We start from the raw sequence: 26,445 nt of genomic DNA, 5'->3' as shown, positions 1-26,445 counted from the left end.
AAAACCTTCAATATAATTCGATGAATTCATCAAAATTTTAGGGTAAAAATTGAAAAATTGAAAAATTGAAAAATTGAAGAGACGGATGATTGTGGAAATTGCAATTTTCCCACGAAAAAAGAAAGAAAAAGGGAAAAAAGAATCTGCCTTGGATTTCTCATGTATAAAGCAAGATCTCGAGGAAAATTTCCCGATGATCCTATGGACTGTAAACAGTCGGACTTGATGGAGGCTGAATTTTCGGCGAACGGAGCCGTCGCCGGCGATTCTGTCCGCGAATTACTCACATTAGCTCGTCAACTCATCAATCAACGAAAACCTTCTCAAGCCCTCCAAGCGGTACGTTCGACAAAAAAGAAAAAGTTCTCTCTCTCGAATTCTTCCTTGGTCTATTCTCGTTCTTTCAACGCCTTTCTGTGATCGCTTATTTATATTTAGCTTCTGGATTATCTTTGAGCTATCAACTGTTGAGTTTCTTTGAATTAAATTACTTCGGTTGAGTTCTGGTTGACAAATGGGATTGAAAATTCGCCAATAGGGCTTTGTTTCAGGCAAGCCTCTAACAAACCATCGCATTCCATAGTCTTTTATGCTCAATGTTAAGCATAGCTTGCTTGGATTCCATCCCTGAACATGGCATTTCATCCCAATCCTGGGCGCTCAGAGTAGTCGACCACAACCAGCGACCTAAACATCTTGGTTAATTGCCTTGAAGGTCCTTATAAGATCTCTAGAATCCTTTAGCCTACCATAATCTGCTTTCACTTCAGAGAAAGCTCCTAAGCCCTCTGCCAATCCTAAAGAGGATTTGAAATACTACCACCTCCTTCTCTTAGATGCTTTGTCATTGATATTTTTGCGTGTTGGAATGTTGTAAAAATTGGAACATTAATCTCTTATCAATAACAGATTGTGTCAATCTATATACTTGATGTTGGATTTCATGTCGTACTGAATCTTCTTCAGAACTAAAAAAAAAACTAAGGTACATACACATAAATTTTTCCTGAAATGTTGTAGAACTTCCTGTCCCCGTAGCTATCTACTCCATGCTGAGTGAGGCAGATACTGATAAACCTATGATATTTTATAGCCCTTAGAGGAAAGGATAATACACATGCATGCCGTTGTAGTAGTCACTCAGATACCTCAATCAACATGGCTAAATCATGGATGGAGCATATGAGCCTGATCTATTAGAGAATCAGAATGAGATCAATAAATTTTGTTAATAGTTTCCAGCACATTGTTTTTCATGTTTGGACAGGTTGTAATGGCAATGAGAACCCAAGGTGGGGATGCAGCAGTCTTTCAATCGTTGCACCGTGCTGGTGAGCTGTACAGAACTCGATTGCGGGAGACTGCAGATGTTGATCAACTAGCTTCTATATTTGCAGAGTGTGCTATAGCTGAAGCTCAGCCTCTGAACCCTGAACCTGGAGAATGTAACATGTCTAGCTCATCGGTTGTTGATGCTCACGGTAATTCTATACTGGCAGAAACTGGTAGGATGCAAGTTGTTATGGATGCATTCTCAGATGGGAGCAGTTTTATTTGTTTGCAATGTGGCGGTCTTGTTAGTAACCATCGCAAAGATGAGCACTATGCATATTGGTGTGCTCAGATCTAAGTTGTGTTCGGATATCAATGCTCAAACTTGTATTTGTACATGCCACAGCTGCTTTTCTGTTGGCAAACCGCCAATTGTTGTAAGCAGGTCCTCCTTTGAGTAGCTTGCAACATCTTCTTCTGTTCAAGAGAGAGGGAGAACAAAAAAGGTACAAACAGTGAGCTGCCCCATTTCTGGGCAGAAAATGATTGTATTGAGATAACTCCTTTTCCTTTTCCTTTTCCTTTTCCTTTTCCTTTTCCAATCGTATTTTAAGGCCTACCTGGATTTCCAGATAACATCGACTGGCTATCAGTACTTGCCATGTTCTTATTGTTTAATTCTCAAAGAAAGCGTTATCAGTATCAGTATGGTTCATTCAAAGTATTTAAAAGGCAGCCTTGCTTTGTACCGTGATATATAGCCCCATCAGAGTGGCTTCTTCATTTTCATACCTATTTGCACCCAATTTCAAGTGGCTTTGAGTTCAATGAGAAAGGAAGGCTTTATAAAAGCAGCTTTTGCCATTCTCAATTGCCGTCATCACTTTGGGGAGGACTTAAGTCGCCTCTCTTGGTGGCCTTTTGCTTTAGCTCTTCGGCCCGAGCTTTGAAGAGTGAGATTCTAAAAACAAAGATAAGAAACTTTGTGTACAATTCATAAAGTTTGATTCAAAGTTTCTTCTTTTGCTTAGATACAGATACATTTACAAAGCTCAGAGTCCTCAAGTAATAAGATTAGTATCACACAGAAAGACAAAACATATTAGTAAGAGTTCTGTTTTTTTCTTTTTTTTTTTCTCTCCTCCAACCTAATAGTTTCTTTCAACAAATCAATATTGTACTCAAAACGAAGATAAACCGAAGGACTAAAGAGAGAAAAAAACTTCAGTACACATTCCTGCATTCCTTTTCTTGTTATTGACAAGATATACAAAGCTTTCTTGAGCGATCTCTCTATCCATTGTATAAATGCTCGCCCCGTTCCTGCACTTGCAGCCATGCTAGCTAGTCGTCGGGTGACCCCATTTTGTAGCATCCATACAAGCTTTACAAGATGCTTCAAATGTGATAACCACAACATAAAAGAATCCAAAATCACATATCTACCAAAATGGTTTTCCATTGAAGAAATATGCAGAGATCATATAAGCCTGCCTGACTTCAGCTGCTTTCATTGGAGAAAGATCATGTCAGGTTCAAGTAGATACAAATGAAAGAATCGGAAGATCAAGAAGAGTACCTGCAGTTATTGCAATTTGTTCCTGTGACATGAGGTGGAATCATAGTTCAAAGTCAATGATATTTGGGGGATAATAAACCCGAAACCACCAAATATCACCTCCCAGCAAGAAGAGCATGTGGTCGAGACCTTGATCTCATTATTGTTTCATCACTATGTCTGATCAATTCTGCAAGTCTCCATGGTTTCTGCCATCTCCATTTAAACTTTAACAGCCATTGATGATGGCTTCTCTTCCATCTCCAAAGCTTCCCAGCTTGACCTACAGTTGCTAACTTCTTCATTGATAAGTTTCCAATTGGTACCATCTGCACTAATAGCACCACTCTTAGAAAAATGAGAGGTTAGCTTCTATGGCAGTAAATGAACGGGGAAAATGGTGTAACCTTTCGTGTTTGATCTGGGAACGCTGTAGAATCTCTAACGCAGCCATTGGCAATTCCTGCTGTATACTTGAGTTGCTTTGGAGCTGGTACTGACATTGGGGACAAGGGACCACTCAATTCATCAGCAAAGTGTTTTAATGAAAGTGGTCTGCTCTCATTCTCACGATGGACCTGAAAAGAAGCATAATCGTCAAGAAGTGTTGGAGCAACGTAAAAACTTCAGTATGTATGGATGAAGAGTTGGAAAAGCGTAACCTAATGATCATAAACTCACCGGTGCAGATGAAGCCAATGCAATTGCAGCAGCCTTCTCTCTCACTTTTAGCTCCTTTTCTACTTCCTTTCTCCGTGTCTCACTCTGCCGCAGCAGTCCCACAAGTTCTTTCAGTTGCTCCTTCATTTCCCTACTTTCAAGTTCCTTTTCCCATAATTGACACCTGTAAATAACAAGCTCGTTCAGGCACCGTGTACTAACAATCCAAGTGTAACAGTCCAAGCCCACCGCTAGCAGATATTGTCCTCTTTGGGCTTTCCCTTCTGGGTTTGAGGGGAAACCCGAAAAGGAAAGCTCAAATAGGATAATATCTACTAGCGGTAGGTTTGGGTTGTTACAAATGGTATCAGAGCCAGACACCAGGCGGTGTGCCAGTGAGGACACTGGGCCCTCAAGTGTAGTGGTTTGTGAAATCCCACATCGGTTGGAGAGGGGAACAAAACATTCTTTATAAGGGTGTGGAAAGCTCTCCCTAACAGACGCGTTTTAAAACCTTGGAAGAAAGCCTAGAAAGGAAAGCTCAAAGAGAACAATATCTGCTAGCGATGGGCTTGGGTTGTTACACCAAGGAACTAAAGCGAACTCTAATCCCAGCAAAAATTTGGACTCATGGACTTGAATAATTACCGTGCATCTGCCAGAGAATTGAACATGTATTGAAGTAAATTCTTAGCATCTCCCATGGAGCGCAATTGGTTCCATCGTCCGCGGTTGGTGAAGGCACGCTCTCGTTCCTCTGCCTCTGAAAGTTGTGAAGCCATCGCCACGAGGGAATTTGAGGATATGCTTATCATGTTCTCAAGCGACGTTACTCTGGCCATTCTTGCGGTTGGCGACATAGAGGACACTCTGATTATGCAAAACACAAGTTAGATACAATCCATTTCTTTATGTAGAAGCAGAATTCTTTCGTTTGGAAACAATTCTTACCTAGCCAAACCATTCTTCCCTCTTGGAGGGCTGAGGCCCTTTGAAGCAAACTCTTCCACTTGCCTCAGCATGGATAACTCTTCTGCAAGTGCAGCTCGCCTGCATTGCAAATGAATCAAAATATACATTGGAATTTTATTTTATTCATAATTCAACCTAAGGTCTAGTGTAACACATACACTTGGCTCTGTTTTTCATATTCAAAACGAACTTCATGCACGTTCACCATTACTTCCAATTCATGGTCAAGCCAGCGTTGTAGAGGTTTCTCATGGATCTATAGAAAGAGAATTTTCCATTAGAAACGGGATGGAGATGATATAATAGGGAGGAATGCAATGAAACAGATCAGAAAATACCTGCCCATTCATTCCATTTCCATTTGTAATACCTGAAAAAACCAACATCAAGGAATTGGTATTTTAAATCAGTTAATTATTATAAGCAGGAAAAGGGTTGTCCTTAGGAACAAGGCATTGTCAAGTTAGGCAAACCTTAATATACTCTAAATAAGAAAGTACCTGAATTTTCTCGACCGTTAGATTTACGAGCTTCCAGTAGTTCTTTCAGCCTCTTGGTGGCCATTGCAGCCTCCTCTGTTTTTCTTTGAAGAACCTGAAACAAATAAGTGTATATTGATGATAGATGGCAAGAAAAAAAAAAAAAAACATTTACCCAATCCAAAAGGTGCCCGAAGTTTTACAAGCAGACCTAATTACTATCGATAAAAAGAAAAGTAACAAATATTTTTAGAATTCAGATATTGTTCTCTTTGGACTTCCCCTCAAGGTTTTAAAACGCATCTTCTAGGAAGAGGTTTCCACACCCTTATAAGGAATGCTTTGTTCTCCTCTCCAACCAATGTGGGATCTCACAATCCAGGCCCATCATCCTCATTGGCATACCGCCCGGGATGTGGCTCTAATACCATTTGTAACAGCTCAAACCCACCGCTGGCAGATATTGTCCTCTTTGGGCTTTCCCTTCTAGGCTTCCCCTCAAAGTTTTAAAACACGTCTACTAGGGAGAGGTTTCCACACCCTTAGAAGAAATGTTTCGTTCTCCTCTCCAACCAACGTAGGATTTCACAAAAATCTCTTATAATTAAGCATCCAAAGCATTTGAGCCTTGTTATAGAGGAAGAACAGATAGATGATGAATAAGGAAGCAAGTAACAATGAAGTACTGACCATTTTCTGCCGTTGATTTAGAGCTTGCAGTTTGTGCCTTTCATATTCATTTCTCCTGCCCTCCTTTTTTAGCTGTTTTGCAAAGTTGTCAACAAAAACAGTGAATAACAGATATAAACAATCATAGTTGGTCGACTCAATAGTAATGCAATTTTGATCTTCTGGTGGTTGAATTACCTGGAGGAGCTCTTTCTCACGAGACGCTTTCCATTGTCGAAATTGTTCCGCCTCTTGTTTCATCCTTTGTTGTAATTGAACCTTCAAGCTACAAGTCTCAGAAAATGGAGAGAAAAGTACAGAAGCGAATATAAACAAGACATAATGAATTTACCTTCTGAGCCTTTATGAATTGAATCTCGTCCTGCAATTTTTTGGCTGCTTCATCACTTTTTTGTTTTTGCCTTAGTAGCTGAACCTGGTTTTCCTGTTTCTTCTTGAGTTCCAGAATCTATAAATAAAACAATTAAAAAAAAGTATGAATACAACTTATATTCCAGGAATTCCTTTCTCATACATAAACAAGGGCGTTCTGAGAAGGGAGAAATTGAATCACCTGAGCCTCAAGTGTTCTGAGTTTTGGGGAATGTATGTCATATAATTTCTGTGTCTGACCATCGGAACAAGCAGACAGGTTTTCAACTTCAGCTAACAAGCTATCCCTCTCTTGCTGCAGGAGTGAAAACAATGAACAAAATCTCGCCACAAAAATAGTATAGATTCTACTGAAGTAGAGGCTAACCTGCACAGCTCTTTTCTCTTCTTCCAGTTCCACGATTTTCTTCCCAAAATGCTGCTTCAGAGCTGCTGTATCAAATCCTCCAAAAAGCTTCATTTCCGACTACAAAGTCATTAACAAAATCACTGTAAACAAAGGCAGATCTCCATGTCCTAAAATATAAGAACTAAACCATCTTCCCAAGTTCTTGGCGGTTTAAATTAGCTCTTGTTGTCATGTTTCTAAATTTACCTCTTTTTGCTCTAAACGTTTATTTAGTTCATGTAATTCTTTGTCCATGCTATTTTGTAGAAGTGTATGCTCCCATTCTTTTGCCACCTCTTCATCAATTTCACTCGAGTCCCCTGCCAACTCGGAACCTTAATTAGTAAAAGCTATAACAAACGAAACATGGACAAGAAATGGACATATTACTGGTAAAGATCTAAGTTAGATAAGGCCATACCTGACATTGTTTCACTCATTTGAAAATCTGGTGATTCTATACTTTGCAAGTCCCTTTTGAGCCCATCACTTTTGACTGAGCAATTTATAATTCTATCACTTTTGACAGAGCAATTCATGCCACCCTGGAAGATACAACAACCTTGCTGAGATCAAACATAGCCAGCAAACATTATACATATTTGTGGAAGCAATTGAAATGGATGACGGTGCACGTACTTGGACACAAACTCGAGCATCCGTTTCACATGGCTCCACAATGCTACATCGACTACGGTATTCGTGAAGCTGACGACAGAGATCTTGATTGGCAGCTTCAAGCCAGGCAATCCTTTCCTTAAGAACCTATTATAATGTTTCACAAATTACACTATGTTGGTATAATATAAATGAAACATGCAAATATAAAGTGTTTCATAATCATGTACCTGAGTTTCATCAGAAGACGACCCTCCACGAGCAAAAAGTTCGGCCTGCAGGTATTCTAGTTGTTGTCGCATTTTTAGCATTTCATTGGACATGGGATCCCTGTTGACCTGGTCAGCAATAAAGAAGAGAAATATACACCCAGAGAAAGAATATAGTATTCATCAACCCAAAAGACATATAAGGAGTTTCCATATACTTACAACTGGCTTATTTTGGATATTGCGAGCTCGATTTGCATATTTCAAAGTGTTGAGGGTTTCCTCAGCATTAATATCAGCGGGGCTGATGCAGGCTAAGATAGTAAAACAATTTTATTATAGGAAGAACTTGTTATTAATAACTTTAACAAATAACAATAGCTAAGAGCATGCAATTTTCAGACTCTCTAGAAGGAAAAGAAGGAAACTATCAGTATTGGAGATAAAGCTCTGCAACTATAGAGAAAAAATTCATGGTAAGGAAGTTAGCATCACAGCGTTCTGTTTAATCTGAGGTCCCACATCGGTTGGAGAGAGGAATGAAGCATTACTTATAAGGGTGTGGAAACTTCTTCCTAGTAGACGCGTTTTAAAACCTTGAGGAGAAACCCTTGAAGGGAAACCCGAAAGAGGACAATATAGGCCAACGATGGACTTGAGTTGTTACAAATGATATTAGAGAGAGACATCGGGCGGTGTGTCAGCGAGGACGCTGGCCCCCAAGGAGATGGATTGTGAAATCCCACATCAGTTGGAGAGGGGAAAGAAGGATTGCTTATAAGGGCGTGGAAACCTCTCCCTAACAGACACGTTTTAAAACCGTGAGGTTGACGGTGATACATAACAGGCCAAAGCGGACAAGTGGACAAGTGGTGGGTTTGGGCTGTTACGGAAAGATTCCAGACTATAATCAAATGCACTCATTTCAAATATTGACCAACAAATGCCCTAATAATTCAGCTTTCAATGGAGGGAAGACTTGGGTGGGGTGGAAAGTACACCCTGAAGCAGAATTGGTTGCATCAGACTATATCAGAGATTACAAGTTTACCTATCATAGCAGTTTTGCTGTTACCACCAAGAGAGTCCTGCAAAATGGAAAATTTTTATTAGACAAAATGGGGCATAAAAGACAAGTTTCTTGAAGATCTGACTAATCTTTCTCGGGGCTAAAACAATTATCTTGGATGCATCTTTCAATGCGATTCTTTCATCAAGTAATTCATGTTAGACTATCTGCATCGAAACCAAACCTGTAAGAGTCGAGTCAATTTACTGTCCCTATAAGGAACATGGACTCCTTCTCTGCGCTTCTTCTCATCACCAAGAGCACTGATAACATTTCCAAGTGCAAGAAGACCCTTGTTTATATAAACTCCTGTTATGAAAAGATAAAATTTGATGAGTGAATGAACGAATACGTGCATAAAAGAACGCCAATGAACGATAAGTCCTTCCACCTACCTTCCCTGAAACGTAATCCATCAGAACCTGTTCTCTTGGCTCGTTCAGACCCAGCTAGATCTACCAAGTGCAACTTTGCACACAAATACTCTTCACTCATATTGTCATTATTGCTTTCACCGGGAAATGCTGGATTTAGTTTACGCATTTGCTCTAATGTGATGGTGAAGATGGCATGCGAACGACTGAAGAGAGATCATAACATTCCACAACAGAGTCACCATCTCTATTAGTATGAGGCATTTTGGAAAAACCAAAAGCAAAACCATGAGAGCGTATGCTCAAAGTGAACAATATCATACTTCAAGAACCGTATAGACTCTTTCCTAGATATTGAATTGTTGAGAGAAATAACTTTGAATCTACATTTGGCAGTTTTACCTTGACTGATTGTTCATATTGGTACTTCCCGTCGCCCTACTCAGTGATCCTTGCTCCAGACAAGAAGCCATTTCTTTGGGTGTGCTAACACTAACTTCTGTAGATCCAGCTAGAGTGATGACACCATTTGATGATTCACGAATTTGTATGGGTGGTTTCCCAGGCAGAGTTACTTTCCCTGCATTTGCACCCTCCACTTTGGTAAAAGAAGTTGAATCAAGCAGGTCTCGTACTTCTTCCTTGAGAATCTTTTCCATAAAATAAACAAACTAGTAAGAGCTTTGATTCTTTAAAGGTGATCAAGGAAAGGATAATGACAACAACCTCAATAAAGGAAACATGTAACTGAAATTCCATTTGGTTCTTTAAAGTTTCAATCTTGTTGAACAATACATTCATGACTTGAGGGACGATTCCTGTTTGACAACCATCCTTGATACCTGTGCCCATGGTATACGTTTTCCCTGATCCTGTCTGCATAAATAAAAGATATCAACCAAGAGGAGAAACTCTATGACACCAGACTTCATATGAATAGCACTGCTCTGAAGTTTCTATACCTGGCCATAGGCTAGAACAGTAGCATTATAGCCTTGGAATAGACCATCTACAAGCGGAGATACACATTCTTCAAACAACGAGGATGGGGGTGAACCCGTGCTTCCGTAGACATGATCAAATGTAAATGAATGGGATCCAATTTGTACCTGCCCCATAGTCAAAATGACATGTAATCCCACTAATTAAACAAAATCAAACACACGTACAAGTCCATTCATAAGTGGTTGCCAGGATCTTGTGGCAGTAGACTAACCAAAGAAAGATATGCTGCAAAGCTCAAGCGCTCAGACATAATTACCGAGCAAAACAAGCCGGCAAGATTTAAAACCAATTATATTGTAACACTACCGATAGATATTATCTTCTTTGGGCTTCCCCTCAAGGTTTTAAAACGCGTCCACCGGGGAGAGGTTTCCACACCCTTGTAAGGAATGTTTTGTTCCCCTCTCCAACTGATTTAGGATCTCCCATACATGCGCGCTTCTATCCTATTCGAATTATAACTATTTGCTATAACTCATTAAGCTTAGGGGCAGCATTCACAATTCCATCCAACAAGTTGCAAAAACTGTTTACCAAGCCAAAGAAAACCAGTTTGAAACTCCATTCACATGAGAATCATCTTACAGTAGATGGAAATGACCCCCAAAAACACACCCAAACACATACATATTGACATAGTAATTGTTCATAAGAATCCTGACATTCAAAAAATACTCTCAATCACTCCCTTAAACCCCCTCAATTACAATCGGAAGCTGCCAAAGTAGAAATCACCGGTGAAATCTAACAGGAGGCTCAATCGACAAAAATACACAAACCTCAAGAACCATGCAGCTTATTACGGCATGCATAATTAGATCTAGATCTCTAGGAACCTGGAAATTAAAAAACTCCATAGTACGGAAAGAAACAAATCTCCCGGAAGAAAGTAGCCATTGATAAGAACATGTCTAGAATCCCGTTCCCCGCCTCTCCCCACAATCAAATCCAGAGATTTGAGGTACCCACATCCACATTACGATAGAACGAAAAGTACCTGAGGCTTCCCGGAGATGACGGTGACACAATCCTTACACCCCAGAAGGCGCTCATCGCCGATTAGCGGGCGGATGTTGACGGCGACCTTCACGCAACAATCCTCCCCAGCTTCCATAAGAAGCAGCCAGAGGGAAAGTACAAGAAGAACAATGTTGGGAAAGAAATATTCAGAAAGAGGAGGAAGAAGAAGAAGATGCAGACAGCCAAGATTATGTACGTCAAAGTCAAGAGTGAAAGATCATATTTTTTGGAAACCCATTTGCATTGTTTGAAAATTTGGGGAGAAGGGGTAGAATCAGAAAGTGATACAACAACCAGAAGAGCCCAAAAGAAGCTAAAACAAAATCCGGAGCTTCAGACAATGTCAGGAAAAAAACAAAAAAGAAGAAGAAGAAGAAAGAAAGTGAAATAGTTTAAAGGGGAAGGGGAAGGGGAAGCTAAGAAGAGAGAAGGGGTAGTTGAGGAATTAGAAGGGATGTGGATTATAACTGTACAGAGCAACTGCTAGGACAACAACCACTGTCATTTTCCTTTTGTCTTCACCGAACTGCCCTCTTTCCCGAACTGCCCTTCTCCCCCTCCTCCTCCTCCTCCTCCTCCTCACCGGGCCGCTGGGCCCCCCTTTGCTTGATTTTACACCATAATACGCGTACACACTCAGTAGAAAGAGGGTTTGCTTCCTTGAATACCACGTATCCGTATTACGATATATTCCATACCGGCGCGTTTCGTAAAAGGAGATGGGAACGCCAAACGAACCACGTGATTGGAGTCCAATGGGGGTTATTGGTAATTTCCGTGAAGGATAATGATGAAATGCCGAAGCTCTGTAATTGTGTGGGTTTAATTTATGGTATGTGGGCTCGGGATTGGTGGCTTCGTAGAGCTGTGAAAACTGGAAAGAAAAAGTTAGCAAAGAATGGTGGACGGGTGGCGCCTAACTGATGGGGACGTGGCGGCGGCGGAGGAGGAGGAGGTGGTGGTGGTGGTGGTGGTAACGGGAAGGAAGGAAGGAAAGGCCAATGGAGGGAAGAACCAAAAAAGGAAGAAGGAAAAAAAAGAAAGCGGGCCCACTAAAATGAGACAGAGCCAGCTGGTGGTGTCCCACACTCACATGGCGTTTGATTGTTAATAACCAGCTGGACCCCACCTTTCCCGGTCAGACTCTTGTGGGCCCCTACCTCTTTCACACTTTCTCTTTTTTTTTTCCGTTAGTTTCCTATTCCGAAGCGTATCGCCTTCTTGCTCCGGGCTTCACCGACGACTCCAACCATCTTACATCCGTCCCCTCATAATTACTATTTTACCCCCTCATTCGACATTTTCATTCAAGGGACAATGTGAGTAAAGAATTTGATATCTTACCTAACATAAATATATCTCAATAATTAAAGTATTATCTCATTATTTCCTTTTTTAAACTTTAGCGTCTTAATTTTTTAGTACAAAAGGTAAAAAATGAATAGAATACAGTTGACCATTTATATTATTGAATACATAATTGCATTAATAAAGTAGAAGAATAATGTCTATTTATATCGAAATCTAAACCAATCTAATAACATCTATTTTATTCTAATAGGGTCACGGATCAAGAGAGAGATTACGAAACTACTCCTCTCAATAATCTTTAACAAATTTTATTAATTCAATCGTTAAATGTTATATTTAAAATTAATGAGTCACATGCACAATCGCATTTGATCCATTATCAAGAGGATATTAAACAAAGATATCAATAATTAATGGTCCATCCCCACATGGCCATTCATGTCCAATTACACCCCAAACATTCCATAGATTTAAAATACCGAAGAGGGTGGCGCAAGTGAGAGTGAGCATGAGCGTGGCAACTGTGCGCTGTCCCATTGACAAGTCGCAGCCTTAGCTGCAGATCGGTAGAGAGTAAATAACAATGGCAATGCATTTTGTGACGTAGAAATGTTAATGGTGGTTGCCAGTTGGGGGCAATTTGTTGAGTCGCTGAGCATTTTGAACCAACAAAAGATAGGCTATCCCCATCCATCGCTAGTTTCCCTTTGCTTTTGGCTTATCATTGTACGCGGTGATGAGCATCTTATTCACTCCCCCAATGGCACCAAAAGGGCCTCCAAGATGTGGACCGTAAGTTGAGCTATCAGTTTTCAGACATCAAATCCTTGAGAGCTGCGCTTTGAATGTTCTTAAAGGTATCTGGTTTATTAATAATAATAATAATAGTAATGTTGATTTATGAACTAATCTTACCCACCTCATTCTTTATGTTATAAAATTCATTACATAGTACTAATAAGTGTTTGCCTCATTAGCCACATGACAAGGGTGGCGGGATGTCAATTTTTGCTTTCTTTATTCACATTCCTTCAAAAACCTCTTTTTTCATGCCTTTTATTCTGAACGTGTAAAGCATTTTGCATCACATGCTCTCGCCTGCTTTACATTCCACCATTATTCTCACATACTCTTTTTAATTTTGTATGCAAGGTGGCCAACTAACTTTACGTCGTCTACAATCGAGTAGCGTATGCTCAAGTCTCTAGTCCCATTTTGAGAATATTTTAGAAAATGGGAGCACAAAAAATTTCGAGGGTTTGAAAGCAAGATCGAAGGAAGGTTTTAAAAGCAATGTTACATGCTACAAGCGAGAAAGACAACACAACGACTTAGATAGCATATAGCTCCGAGTATGAAGAATTGTCGATTAGTCGCATCACCCATAGTAAATACATTTTGAGGTGATTCAGGTCTTGCAGACTTAGACATGATTTCGTCGAATAGTCATATAAATAGAAAATACAATAGTAAGATAATACAAAACAAATAAAGGGTTCGGTGTAACATGGACACATGAACGAATATGACCATGACACAAGACACTCATTTTTCAGTCTCTTTCCCCTTTTAATTACATGATTGTATGAATTAAAAGAACGAGTTGTGGAGAAGAAATTATGAGGTCTCATAATTCAACACTTACCATGACGATCCTGATGGGGTCCAAATTAAAACCACAAGGAAAAGGGAGGAGCTTGAAGATAGCGGCGTGCACTTAAGAATATCTTTATTACACATTTTCATGGGATAAGGTATGATTGGAAATGGGATTTTGATTAGATTTATGAGGATTAAGATTTACAAGGAAGCCTGGCCCCAACAGAGAGAGCAGTAGGGACTCTAGTATTTGATTTTCTCTTGTGCATCATGTCTTGTCTTTGTTATAAACTGCAATCAATTGGAGGTTTTAAGGTAATTTTGGGCCTTTGGATTTGGGACAGGACATGTGCTAATAGTCACATGTAAGTGTTCCATCATCATCACTTTTGTTCAAGTTTCGAGTGTTGTGGGCTTTGTCATTTTGACAACTGAGTACACTCTCATCTCTATTTTGACCTATTTTGGTGCCTAAATTTTACCTCCATGCTCACTTGTGGCTTTGTGTAACGACCCAGATCCACCGCTAGCAGATATTGTCCTCTTTGGGCTTTCCCTTTCGGGCTTCCCCTCAAGGCTTTAAAACGCGTCTACTAGGGGAAGGTTTCCACACCCTTATAAATGGTGATTTGTTCTCCTCCCCAACCAATGTGGGACATCACACTTTGTTATCACATGGTGCGTTGGATTCCTTCCAATGGAGTTGATGATTGAAAGGAGGAGATAAACACGATGTTTCTATATGTGACATGTGTCCAAGATTATTGGAAGAATAATCCTATGTTGTCTAATTAAAAGAAAAATTATCTATAAATCACGTATTAAATTAATTAATTTTCTTTTTTGCATAACTAATTTTAAAAATTAAATTAGTTTATACTTTTGATTTTTTTTTTCAACAAAAATTAGAAAATATAGTTTTGGAAACATGTCATTTCGATAAAATAGGATAATCAACCGGACATGTGTACTTTAGTTACGGGCCATAAGTTGTTGTAGCCCAGTGATTCAGATGGGCCGGTACTTACCAATATGGGCCTACTTTAACTCTTGTTATACTTTAGTTACGGGCCATAAGTTGTTGTAGCCCAGTGATACAGATGGGCCGGTACCTACCGGGCTGGGCCTACTCTAACTCTTGTTATTTTACATCATTAAAGGTAAAGAAAAATAATATTAAATATATTGATGAACACGACACTCCACAATAGTATGATATTGTCGAGCATAAGCTTTTGTGGTTTTGTTTTGGACTTCTCCAAAAGGCCTCACACCAATGGAAAGAGTATTATTTGTTTAAACTCACGATCATTTATGATTTTGCTTTGGACTTCTCCAAGAGAGTATTATTTGTTTAAACCCATGATCATTTCTTAAATTAGTCAGGATTTTCATCCTTCAATTTTTTTAGTCGGATGGAATTATACTATAAATGAGACGTTATGCATTGTATTTGAAACCACTGAATTGAAAGAATGAAGAAATAAGGCAACACACGTCGATTCTCAGCTTGCTCATATTAACAAACACCATCTCCAAATAGGCTGCGAGAAATTCAAAAGAAAAAAACCCCATTAGAAACGGGGAAATCTTTTTACTTGTTCATCTTCGACGACGATTTCAAACAGTTCAATTTCATCGGACAGTTCGTCGTCCTCTCGATGATCAACAACGAGGTTATTGGTGGGTTTTGGAGAGGCCCGATTAAACCACTGCGAATCGATCATTCCCATCGAGAAAAGCTCTCTGCTATCTTCGTACCCATTGCCACGGCAACCACCGCCCACATTCACAAGCGGACTTACAAAGCAAGGATTTGGAGTTCTTTGAGCTGCTACGTATTTGAACACGCTTTGCCCCAGATTTACCAACACTGTAACGTCGGCGTTGCCCGCCAGACTCGGACACATTGGGCTTCCGAATTCCTCTGACTTGCAATGGATCACGTGCACCACCTCTGAATCCACCGTGAAGAACACCTTCTTCTGTTTTGGATCGAACCCACATCCGATCACCTTCTCCGCCCTTCCCCAGTCTGCTTTCTCAGATTCAAACACTAATTTGATTCCTGAATGAAACGAAACCAATCACAGAATTAGAAACCCATAACAGAACAGTTCTAATTTGGTAGTTCTATTAAGCACAGCTTTCCCGAGAAATGGATGACAACGAAAAAACCATTCATTTTGGAGTGGGTTGGTTGGTATTAAACAAATGGATCGGATTCTTTAGGATATATTATTATGTTATTTTACATTTTAATTGCTGAACACTAAAGCAGAGTGTCCGAAAGGAAAGGGGGAAAAAAAGTGTTTTTTGGGATTTTACCATCGAGATAGACTGAGCCATTAGAGTTGAATCCGATGCTACCGGGATAGCTGCCGGGAAATTTAGAAGCGGTGGATTCGCCGGAAGTGAGCCCAATGGATAACATTGCATCTTCTTCTGCTTCATCTTCCATGTCTTTTGCATTGAGCTTCGATTCCTCGACGTTGCTAACTCTGTTATTAGATGTAAAATAAGTCAGAGACTCTGAACTCGTTTTCGAGTTATAATTCTCGGGAATCAATTTAATCCTCTTGCCCTCTTTTGCAGTTGCAATGGGTTCAATTTCCTCGCCAGAAATATTCAAAATCGTGATCTCAAAATACGCTTCTTGGGGGAAAGAAGCCAGGGGAGGGCCGGGTAATGGCAGAGCAGTTCTGATAACAGAGGAAGGAGGGGAAGAAGGATACACGGTGTTGTTAATCGCCTTCTTAAACCCGGAATTAAGCCTTATCTTCTGCATAAAATCGGCCGATCCTTGACTCACTTCCCAGCTAATCTCCGGCGCGGGGATCTCCTTCTCGGTCTCGCCGGCCGCAAATAAACCCAACAAACGGGATCTTGAAGATGGAGAAGAGGAAATGGAGACGGTAAAAGCGAATTGGGTCCATCCATTTTCGACGGCGTCGTTGACAAGCGAAGGGTTGTCGTTCCAACTGAACAAACGTTTTTGCGAAACCCCAGAAGGGTAAAAATTACTGAGTCGCCTTTTGGCGTCTGATTCAGATTGGTGATGAAGCTTCACAGTCCCAGAACCAGATTGCTGTAATGAATTTTCCACACTCTGTAAGGTCTCAACAGATTGTGATTGAATAAGAAGCCGCCGCCGCCTCCAAAAGTGCAAACCGGTCAGCAACAATGCAAGAACTACGACGGACGCGGCAGCTGCAGCAACAGGAGAGAATCCGGCCATTTTTCAAAACCTCAGAACTTTACGTCGAATCGACAAAAGGAAGACTCTTTTGAGAGCAAGAAGGTGAGTTGAGAGGGAATGGCGGAGAAAGTTATTGGGGCGGCAAAAATTAACGACTTTTTTCAAAGGAAGGAAGAAGAAGCAAAGCAAATAGTCGTCTGGTCTGGTCTGGTGTTATTTATGGCTTGAACTTGAAGCCATTTCAAAGGAATGGACAGAGTTTCGGATTATTTAATAAAAAATAGCCGACAGAGTTCTGTGATAGAAAATGGAATGTGCTGATTCATGTTGCTTAGGAAGGGTGGAGGGACTGTGGAGAGAGATGCCTGGATGGATAATGCTTTGATTACCTGGAATTGGAAACTAAGCCCAACCTATCTGCTTCCAACTACAAATCAAAACCAAGGTTATTCTTTTTTATTTCTTTTCCTGTATTTTGTGTCTGATTATTTGTGTTTCAGAGGGGACATATGGTGGGATTTTGGGCCACTCCGCCGTACACGGCGACTGTTAAAATGCAACCGACCAGCAGTCCCAACACACAAACACAAAACACCACAGATACACTTGCACAGCTTACCTCAGACAGTTTTTGAGAATTTGAAGTTGTGAGATCTTGTAACAGACACGAACAAAACATTATTTAAAACTTTTGAGACGAACAAAACATTATTTAAAACTTTTGAGACTAGATTGGTTAATAGTGAGTTTGGGTCATTCAAAATCATAGTCATCGGGTGGTGTGCTAGCATCAGACACTATACTAGCGGGAACGTTGGTCCCCAATTGTGAGAACGAAGCCTTCAAGGGGGGTGGACAGTGAGATCTCACATCATCATTACAAATTAGTATCATAGCCAAACACTGTACAAAATGTGTTAGTGAAGACGTTGAGCCCTAAGAAAAGTAAATTATGAGAACGAAGCACTCCTTATGTAAGGGTGTGAAAACCTCCCTAATAAACAAATTTTGGGCCATCATAGAAGTTCTCACGCAATGTTGTCTTAATAAGAAAATGACTCCAATGGGCCCGGAAAGCTAAGCTGAAAATCCACTTATAGTAGATTAAGGCAACACACAAGTCACCCACTCCTTCCATTTCTGATCCTCGACCTCACCTTATTCAGTAATTCCAAGTTCTTACGCAAAGTGCTAACTTTGAACAGTAATTTGTGGTTGGGGATGTAAAAATGGGTGGGATAGAAAGTAATTAATGAAGGTTTTTACATGATTGAGTTGGTAGTGTTTGAAGGAGTGGGGATGTCTGGTGCTATAATTTGAAATGAGGAGGGGAGGGTAGCTCCATTATTAATGATAATATCAACCACTGTGCACAGTTAATAATGTGAAAGCAAAGATTCGAGGATTATGAGTGCAAATGGCGAAGGCTTTTTCGTTTTAGAAAAATGGAAAAATAGAAGAACACAATCGATGTATGAGGAGGCAAAACCATGCAAGTAAGAGCCAATACAATATCGACTGTCTATGTTCCAGCAGACAGATTCGGCTTATGCAATGATTGGCTGCTTCTGCCGGCTGAAACCCCATCCCATCACCTGCCCTTCTAAAAAATGCTTCCTTGCTCTTCCAATTGGGGTGGAATCTCAAAACTCGTCCCTTTTAAGGGTCCAACGACATTGATAGCACACCGTTGGGTGTCCACATCCTTCGAGGATCAATGTCCTTGTTGGCACACCGCCCGATATCCACCCCCTTTGGGATTCATCGTCCTCACTGGCACACAGCCTGGTGTTTGACTATGATACTAGACGCTTTTTAAAATCTTGAGGAATAGATGGAAAAGAAAATCCTACGAAGAACAATATCTGCTAAAACACACCAGCATGTCCCATTTTGTTCGATATTATGAACGGAATTAGCAGAGGAATCAAAATCCCACAATTTTTTTTTCTAAAAAAATGAACTTTTTGGATAATCAGCTCAGTTCTGAAATGGGTTCTTTTGAGGGGAAAAGAAAAGGTTTAAAATTCATGAGATGGGAAGCACGTTGTGTTGGCGACACCAATCTTCTTCCTCCATGGGTGACTCGCTGCATCTTGCCGCCATACATATCTTCATATAATATCATTTTTAGGGATCTCCGGCTAAGAAACCTCCATCTTCTTCTTCCCCTTAGCTGGCAGTCTCCTTTAATTTTCTTTTCTTTTTCTCTCTCAAACGAGACAACGTTTAATAACCATTCTGTTTGTATCAACCAAGAACAAATTATAAAAACACATTATTCAACGAAAAGAATTTTAAAACACATCATTACCCAAAGTTTATACGCAATATCATAAGATTCTGTGTTTCATTTTAATATATACCCACCCACTACTTAAGACACGTGTTGCTTTTGGAAGATCATGGGCCAGAATTGTTGGACTATGAATCCAAATATCTGAGCTGCGGCCCAAAGGAGAGTCGCCGAATTGGCCGCAGGGTCTCCAATAAGTGCATTCAATAAGGCAGCGGAGTGGCGATTTGAAAAGGGGCTGGCTGGAAAAGAAAGGATATCTATGTTGGCGGTAAGTCCCTTAGCGATAATGATTGATCTGGATGGTTGGCATCCATGATTTGGCATTTACAAAAGGGACAGAACAGAGCCCGATTGCTTATAGCATACGAATTGGTTATTTTAGTTAAGGAAGTGAACCCACTACCTCCCTCCTTGTATATTTGGCTGGGGAACAGTATCTGGGGTTGGCTCTGTACTTGCTGGGAGAAGTGATTGATGGGTATGGAAAGCTATGGGATGGTGGGTGTCGACATGGAGAGATTGAGGAGAAGGAGAGCAGAAGTGGATGTCAAGGGGAGTGGAGTTTGAGGACGTGGGAAGTTGTAATGCTGAGTTGGAAGTCACCGTTGTCCATGTCAGATCAGGAGTTGTAATCGTTACTTTACTTCTTTTTGTTTTTCCCAATTACGCTACCACGCCTTCATAATTTAATCCTATGTTTATACATTAGTTCACATGTTTTTGGTTATTTCGGTCTCTATTAAGTTACATTAATAATAATAATAATAAAGAAAGTTGTGCCATTTTTTTAATCTATATAATTCAATAATAACGAAAAAAAAACCTGTTAATGTCAGCAGCCTTTTATTTATGCGACTAAAACTTCAAAATTTAGATATTTTTTAAGAATATTTAAGATATGTCTTGTGGAAGTGTAAAACATTATTATTATTATTATTATTATATATTGTATGGGACCCACTCAAGGAAATAAATCCAAAACTAAATGTCAACTACAATTATTTATATCACATGAACATATAGTTTTCACACCTTATCATGTTATCCAAAACGTTGTTCCTACATCATTTTTCGATTTATCTCTAAAATAATATCAATTTATAAAATGATTGATTTTTGTTTTGTTAACTAGTTTTTTTTTTTTTTTTTTTTTTTGTAATAATTTCCCTAAAAAAAAACAATGTTATCGATTTAGATAAATATAACCATTGACTAAAAGAGTAAACATATACTAATTATTTTAAGTTATCTGAATGTCTCACGTTAGTTTAAGAGGATAACGAAACATTTTTTTCTATATATCTTGAATAGCTATTGAAGAAGAAAGGTGGAGTGATATTAATAAGTGATATAATTTAGATACGGATGTTTAGACTTAATATAAAAAAAAAAAATTGTGTGGCTTAGAAAATTAGTGTAATAATGGTGGGGAAGGAATTGGATTTGGTACACGTAATTTAACCAAGTTTGTGATTTACAAATTGGGGAATGCCCATCCAATCATATCTTTTTAAACAAAATAATAATAATAATAATAACAAATAAAATAAAAAAACAAAAGGTAACATAGCACCATAGCTGCCGACTCCCCCTCCCAACTCCCAAGTTGTTCACTTCGGAATGTTCCAAAATTGTTCTCAATATTTTTTATTTCTCACCGGTAACGTTTTAATTTTGATTCAAACGATCATAGAGTAAATGTGAAATTATTGTTAATTGTAACACGTGTAAGAATTAAATCCAATTTGGGAGGCAAATATGAATGAATCTACAACATCTACTAAAGGAATCGGCTACGACTTACTTTAATAATGGTTTAAGATGGTGAATTAAGCATTAATTACATTTAATTATGCTAAAGTATATTGAAAAGTCAAAATAGTTAAAGAATCAAACCGACCATCCCCTCTTCTCATTAGCTATTGCCAAACAAACTGCTCCCACGTAATGCGTCATAAAAATTAAAACCTCTCTCCGTCTCGAACCCCCGCCTTCCCATTCTAATTAATTCCTCCAAATCATGCATAAAATTAATATTTTATAAATTTATTGCGTGGACGGAAAGTTTTGGACGGACACAGAGTCCACCGCCGCCGACTTTTATCTCAGCTACTTCGCTCCCACGCTGTACCATCATCATCCACTTGTCCACCATCCAAGTTACCTATTTTCCACGTCATCTTCTTGTATTATTTACGTTAACATGTATATATAAATATTTTTTTTTCTTTCTGTTATTTCAGTTTGCCCAAGAAAAAGAAAAAGAAAAAGAAAAGAAAAAAAAAAAGAATGAATAGAGAAATAAAGGGATGTTCATGACCGGTGATAAAATATGTCGGCCAAAGTTGGATTTGTGTTGAAGGAAGATCAACGTGGCGGGCGTGGGCGTTGGACAGAGAAGCAGCGAAGTAGGAAACAATTCCGCCCATCTTTTTATCTTCTATGGGTATTTTTATGTTTTTATATTTATTTGAATTAATATAAATCTGGCAATCCCAAAGCTATGTATAAGTAGATTCAAACAGCGCGCCACCATCTTGTTTGTTCAAACTGCTGCTGGGGTTCTGTTTTTATGTTTTTCTCATGGCTCTCATCTTTCAATTTTTAGGATTATAAATACCCATAATCGGTTCTTGCGGTGTGTGAAGATGGAAGGACAAGTTTGCTCGGGTGTAAGTTCATCGACAGAGAAGAGGAAGCAAAGGCATCAACAACAGAAGCAATACAGAGGAATAAGGATGAGGAAGTGGGGGAAGTGGGTAGCGGAAATCAGAGAACCCAACAAGCGTTCCAGGATTTGGCTTGGTTCTTACACAACCCCGGTTGCCGCCGCCAGGGCTTACGACACCGCCGTCTTCTACCTCCGAGGCCCCTCCGCCCGGCTGAATTTCCCGGAATCGATTTTCGAAGAGGACCAGCTGCAGGATGTGTCAGCCGCCTCCATACGCAAAAGAGCCACCGAAATTGGCGCTAGGGTTGACGCCATCCAAACCTCTCTACTTGCCTCTAATTCAAACTCTCAAATTTCGGAGAAGCCTGATTTAAATCAGTACCCCAACCCCGAAAGCTCAGACGACGATTAATCTCGTATCCCGACCAATGATTCCGTTTGATCGGCTGTAGTTCTGCGATTGTAACCACTCCAAATCGGCTAATACAAATAGTTGTTCTGATGTTCCCCCTTTTTTTGTTAATTTTATTTAGTTTCTTTTTTAATTTTTGATGTTTGGAGTAGTAGTCCAAAAAAAAAAAGAGGAGAAATTAGGAGAGGCGTGACCGTGTGGATGAGTGTTTCCAGGTACGGCCACCGGAGAAGATGGGGGAAAGGATAGAAACAAAAGAAAGAAGAGAAAAGAAAAGAGTTTGGAAGGAGGGGACAACTACTGGTGCACATGACATGCTTGTGGACTCCACAACAAAGGCAGAATGAGAAAAGAAGCACAATATATGTGAGAGCGAGAGGAGCCGTGATGGTGGCCTCTCATATTATGAGCTTTTCAATTCTCACTTCCAGTTCAACCCTCCTTACACACCCCAACCACCGCCGCCCGCCCCTCCAAACCCTATACATCAACTCCCTATTTTTCTTCTTCTGCCATGGCGATTGGGATCGTGTGAGATTTCACATCAGTTGATGAAAAGAACCAACATTCTTTATAAAAAAATTAAAAAAAATCTAAAAAATATAATATTAGTATGCCAAATCTTAATTAAATTTTCTCACCTGTCTAGTAACCAGTGATCCAAACTGGGGTTCATTCACTTTCATCTTTTTTTCCTTCTAATTATTAGTATGCCAATCAAAACCTTTGACTTTTCTCTTTTCCCTTTAAAATTCCTGCCGTGGATGTGGGTCGAACCTGAAACTCCATTAAATTTTGAATTATTAAAACGCACCGCTTTTCATGGATCTTGTACAATTTTCTTTCCATTTTATTCATCTTCGTCTCAGCTTCCATGCACGACCCATATCCACAAATATTAGTTTATATTTAATACGGACACCAAACACCAACATCAACACCAACACCAACACCAACCTTAATAATTGCCGGAATCCCATGATGATTTGTCATACAAAGAGGTCGGTGCCAGGTGCAGTCGACACCTCCGCTAATCTTTTTTATTCCAACTCCTCCATGAATATAATCCAAAAAATTACACCATGGTTAAGGTTATATGTACTGTGAAGTAAAAAAAGAAAAAGTGGTCAAAGGTCAAAGGAATGGTAACGTTTATTGAGTGGTGACTCACCGTCACTGAGCTGTCGCTTTCGTACCGAACCGTTTCCAATGCGGGGAGGGTTTTGTTGGGATATAATTCAGTAACGTGTCGTGCAGTTATTTAAAACACAAGTTCGTCCCCACCGCTTCAAATCTTTTTGCTAATATATTCGAGAAATTGAATAAATCCATAATTCCACGCCCACTAACCCATGATGAGACAAAAATGTATTATATGGTTTATACTCCGTACGGGTCATACATCAATTATTTGGAAATAATAAATTAATACGTCACTCAATAATATGTGTATGGAGGAAGCATGTAGCATTCAAAAATATTGAGTATTTTATTTAACCATAAATAGTATTTACCACGCAAATTTATAGATTTTAAAATTAAAATGACTAAAATATTATGGTTAGAAGTTTCTAGCGATCAGAGTTAGATCTCATAAGTTAGAGAGGATAACGAAACATTTCTCATAAGAGTGTAGAAACTTCTTCCTAGTAGACACGTTTTAAAACTATGAGGCTGACGATAATACGTAATGGGCCAAAGCAAAAAATATATACTAGCGATAGGCTTTGATTGTTACAATGATATTAAAGCTAGACACCAGGTGGTATGCCAGCGAGGACGTTGGACCCTAAAAAGTGAATTGTGAGATCACACATTGGTTGGAGAATAGAACAAAATATTCCTTATAAGAATGTGGAAACCTCTTTCTTTCTTGTAGACGCGTTTTAAAACATGAGACTAAGAATAATACGTAAGCTAAAACAGACAATATTTGCTCACTGATGTGCAAGTGAGAACGTTAGGTCCCTAAAGAAATGGTCTACATAACGGGCTAAAGCAGACAATCTTAAACCGACTTGGATTGGACAATATTTATTAACTAGGCTTGGGCTTGGGCTTGGGCTTGGGCTTGGGCTTGGACAGTTAGAGAGTGAGACTGTCTGATGGGTAGAAACAAAGGAAGAGTGTCGGTGTTTATTGCGAAGAATGAAGTAGGCCAGTTTTGAAAAAATCGCAAATCCCCACTTTTCAACAAATAATTGAGGTGGTGAGTTTGTTCTTATCGGACTCCTACCTATCTTCAACGACGATGAAGCCCCAACATCCTTCAGTCCGACGGATCTCCGAGTGCTTTCTGAAACCAGACATAGAATGCCTTCCACAAGAATCAAAGCAGCCCCATTACCTGAGCCATTGGGATCTTAACCTCCTTCCCATCCAATACATCCAAAAGGGTCTTCTCTTTCGCAAACCCTCCGAGGCCTTCGAAGATGGACACCCTTTTATGGCCACTCTTCTTCACCGCCTCAAACGCTCCCTCTCCTCTGCTCTCTTTCATTTCTACCCACTTTCCGGCCGCCTCGCTTCCATCATTAATGAGCATCAAGCTTCCATCTTAGTTTATGTGGACTGCGTTAACACCCCTGGTGCGAAGTTCACCCACGCCGCCCTCGACCTCACAATCTCGCATCTTCTCTCCCCTGTTGATGTGCCTTTAGTGGTTCACTCTTTATTCGACCCTGACCTCCACGCAGCCGTCAACTACGATGGCCATACCCTGCCTTTACTATCCATTCAGGTAACTGAATTATTGGACGGCATCTTCATCGGTTCTTCCTTCAACCATTCCATTGGCGATGGAACCTCCCACTGGAATTTCTTCAAGACGTGGTCTGAGATTTTTCAGTCACTACCACCGGATGGAGATGATATTGTTTCAATTTCACGGCCACCCATTCTGAAGCGGTGGTTTCCCGATGGGCATGGCCCAATTATCAACCTCCCCTTCACCCACTCCGATCAGTTTAAGATAAGATTAAAAGCCCCCGAACTCAGGGAGAGAATCTTCCACTTCGCGAAAGAATCTATTGCTGCGCTCAAAGCAAAAGCCAATGCAGAGTGCGGCACCGAAGAAATCTCATCCTTTCAGGCGATGTGTGCGCTTGTATGGCGCTCCATAACACGAGCTCGCCGCCTACCACAAAATCAAATCACGATTTGCAGAATGATTGCTAATAACAGAGCAAAATTAGAGGTACCCACACCGGAAGATTACTTCGGCAACGTAATTACAGCATTGAAAGTGAGTGCAAAAGCAGGGGAAGTGGTTGAAGGCGGGCTAGGTTGGGCGGCGTGGAAATTGCACGAAGCTGTGGTGGACAACACCAAAGAAAAGTTCAGAGAGGCAGTTGAGCAATGGTTTGAGTGTCCTTTTACTTTTCAACTGGATCAAACTTTTGTAACGTACAGCTTGTCGATGACTAGCTCGCCCAAGTTCAATATATATGGGAATGAATTTGGAATGGGAAAAGCGGTGGCGGTCCGGAGTGGACGTGCGAACAAGTTCGACGGCAAAGTGAGTTCGTATCCAGGGTATGAAGGAGGAGGAAGCGTGGATTTAGAGATCGCTCTGTTCCCACATAGTATGGCGAATTTGGAGGCTGATTCGGAGTTCATGAGTGCTGTCTCTTCCCCGCCTCATCTGTTCCATGAGTAATATGATGTATTTTCAAGATCAAGCTTGGAGTTGGGATGGTTTCTTGAGCTCATAATTCAAGTTTCTAATTTCTCCATTAAGTTTCAAACAATTGTGAAATTGAAGAAGTTTCTAATTTTTAATTTTCACTCTCTCTTTTAGCATTGTTTTTATACTTTTGACCTTTTTATTTTTAATTTTATTTTATCTAAACCCATACTTTCTTTGCATTCTAACACTATTTACCTTGACTGGGGATGAAATTGTTGTCGGTGTTGGCTTTTTTGTGTCTTTAATCTAAAATTGTTTAATTTTAATTTAATTACTAATAATTTTAATAATTTTAGTGTTACATCTTAGAATAACCATTCTATCTCCTTCTGAATCATTTAATTAATAAAGTAAAGTGGCTGTTGACCTCGTAAACAAATTAATTATTGTATAAATGAAGTTTTGAATAACATTAATGAGTGTGTAAATGAAGGTTTGAATAGTAATAATTATGGGGTGATTTTAAAATAAAATAAAATAAATAAATAATAAATAAAATAAATAAATATATATATATATATATATATATATATATTTTAAATCTAAACTTAAAATTGATGGTTGTTATTATTATCATTAT

The 26,445-nt window shown here is 39.6% G+C and overlaps 5 protein-coding genes across 7 annotated transcripts; 3 read left to right on the top strand and 2 right to left on the bottom strand.

Moving 5' to 3' along the window:
• Positions 1 to 41: 41 nt before the first annotated feature.
• On the top strand, positions 42 to 1,974 carry LOC111787641 (uncharacterized). The gene is made up of 2 exons (XM_023667659.2): positions 42 to 339; positions 1,268 to 1,974. The coding sequence occupies exons 1-2, from the start codon at positions 160 to 162 to the stop codon at positions 1,628 to 1,630; spliced, it is 543 nt and encodes a 180-aa protein (XP_023523427.1). The 5' UTR covers positions 42 to 159; the 3' UTR covers positions 1,631 to 1,974.
• A 594-nt stretch (positions 1,975 to 2,568) lies between these two features.
• On the bottom strand, positions 2,569 to 11,675 carry LOC111788048 (kinesin-like protein KIN-4A). 2 transcript variants are annotated; one of them, XM_023668191.2, is made up of 26 exons: positions 10,664 to 11,675; positions 9,624 to 9,770; positions 9,388 to 9,537; positions 9,064 to 9,311; positions 8,683 to 8,867; positions 8,472 to 8,596; positions 8,270 to 8,306; positions 7,441 to 7,532; positions 7,240 to 7,347; positions 7,031 to 7,156; positions 6,813 to 6,936; positions 6,599 to 6,711; positions 6,371 to 6,469; positions 6,185 to 6,298; positions 5,963 to 6,079; positions 5,809 to 5,889; positions 5,632 to 5,703; positions 4,963 to 5,056; positions 4,801 to 4,832; positions 4,621 to 4,718; positions 4,442 to 4,540; positions 4,139 to 4,360; positions 3,512 to 3,674; positions 3,238 to 3,408; positions 2,852 to 3,159; positions 2,569 to 2,779 (listed from the first exon to the last, which is right to left on the bottom strand). In XM_023668191.2, the coding sequence occupies exons 1-25, from the start codon at positions 10,778 to 10,780 to the stop codon at positions 2,947 to 2,949; spliced, it is 3,147 nt and encodes a 1,048-aa protein (XP_023523959.1). In that variant the 5' UTR covers positions 10,781 to 11,675; the 3' UTR covers positions 2,569 to 2,779; positions 2,852 to 2,946. The 2 variants fall into 2 exon arrangements, with proteins under 2 accessions (XP_023523959.1, XP_023523957.1); XM_023668189.2 differs by having other exon boundaries at positions 2,569 to 2,776.
• A 3,405-nt stretch (positions 11,676 to 15,080) lies between these two features.
• LOC111788974 (uncharacterized) lies at positions 15,081 to 16,834 on the bottom strand. The gene is made up of 2 exons (XM_023669579.2): positions 15,925 to 16,834; positions 15,081 to 15,664 (listed from the first exon to the last, which is right to left on the bottom strand). The coding sequence occupies exons 1-2, from the start codon at positions 16,832 to 16,834 to the stop codon at positions 15,171 to 15,173; spliced, it is 1,404 nt and encodes a 467-aa protein (XP_023525347.1). The 3' UTR covers positions 15,081 to 15,170.
• A 4,503-nt stretch (positions 16,835 to 21,337) lies between these two features.
• On the top strand, positions 21,338 to 22,272 carry LOC111787759 (ethylene-responsive transcription factor ERF011). Of its 2 annotated transcripts, none has more exons than XM_023667805.2 (2): positions 21,338 to 21,540; positions 21,703 to 22,272. In XM_023667805.2, the coding sequence occupies exon 2, from the start codon at positions 21,743 to 21,745 to the stop codon at positions 22,175 to 22,177; it is 435 nt and encodes a 144-aa protein (XP_023523573.1). In that variant the 5' UTR covers positions 21,338 to 21,540; positions 21,703 to 21,742; the 3' UTR covers positions 22,178 to 22,272. The 2 variants fall into 2 exon arrangements, with proteins under 2 accessions (XP_023523573.1, XP_023523572.1); XM_023667804.2 differs by having other exon boundaries at positions 21,341 to 21,502.
• A 2,127-nt stretch (positions 22,273 to 24,399) lies between these two features.
• Positions 24,400 to 25,978, top strand: LOC111787656 (putative acetyltransferase At3g50280). Its single transcript, XM_023667674.2, has one exon. It carries the CDS (start codon positions 24,429 to 24,431, stop codon positions 25,833 to 25,835), a length of 1,407 nt encoding a protein of 468 aa, XP_023523442.1. The 5' UTR covers positions 24,400 to 24,428; the 3' UTR covers positions 25,836 to 25,978.
• Positions 25,979 to 26,445: the final 467 nt, after the last annotated feature.

Source organism: Cucurbita pepo, chromosome 2 (genome assembly GCF_057944985.1).
Source record: "Cucurbita pepo subsp. pepo isolate OVF chromosome 2, ASM5794498v1, whole genome shotgun sequence".
In the NCBI taxonomy this organism is placed as follows: Eukaryota; Viridiplantae; Streptophyta; class Magnoliopsida; order Cucurbitales; family Cucurbitaceae; genus Cucurbita; species Cucurbita pepo.
The sequence above is the reverse complement of the archived record's forward strand: the minus strand, read 5'-3'. Positions and strand labels throughout refer to the sequence as shown.

Bases quoted from the DNA above. Each gene is read 5' to 3' on its own strand.
- LOC111788974 (XM_023669579.2), bottom strand. From the start codon at position 16,834: ATGGCCGGATTCTCTCCTGTTGCTGCAGCTGCCGCGTCCGTCGTAGTT. The intron at 15,665-15,924 runs GTAAAATCCCAA...CGTTTCATTCAG, and splicing joins TGGCTCAGTCTATCTCGATG to GAATCAAATTAGTGTTTGAA.
- LOC111787759 (XM_023667805.2), top strand. From the start codon at position 21,743: ATGGAAGGACAAGTTTGCTCGGGTGTAAGTTCATCGACAGAGAAGAGG.
- LOC111787656 (XM_023667674.2), top strand. From the start codon at position 24,429: ATGAAGCCCCAACATCCTTCAGTCCGACGGATCTCCGAGTGCTTTCTG.
- LOC111788048 (XM_023668191.2), bottom strand. From the start codon at position 10,780: ATGGAAGCTGGGGAGGATTGTTGCGTGAAGGTCGCCGTCAACATCCGC. The intron at 9,312-9,387 runs GTTGTTGTCATT...TTTATGGAAAAG, and splicing joins TACATGTTTCCTTTATTGAG to ATTCTCAAGGAAGAAGTACG. The intron at 8,597-8,682 runs GTAGGTGGAAGG...TTTTCATAACAG, and splicing joins TGGATTACGTTTCAGGGAAG to GAGTTTATATAAACAAGGGT.
- LOC111787641 (XM_023667659.2), top strand. From the start codon at position 160: ATGTATAAAGCAAGATCTCGAGGAAAATTTCCCGATGATCCTATGGAC. The intron at 340-1,267 runs GTACGTTCGACA...ATGTTTGGACAG, and splicing joins CTTCTCAAGCCCTCCAAGCG to GTTGTAATGGCAATGAGAAC.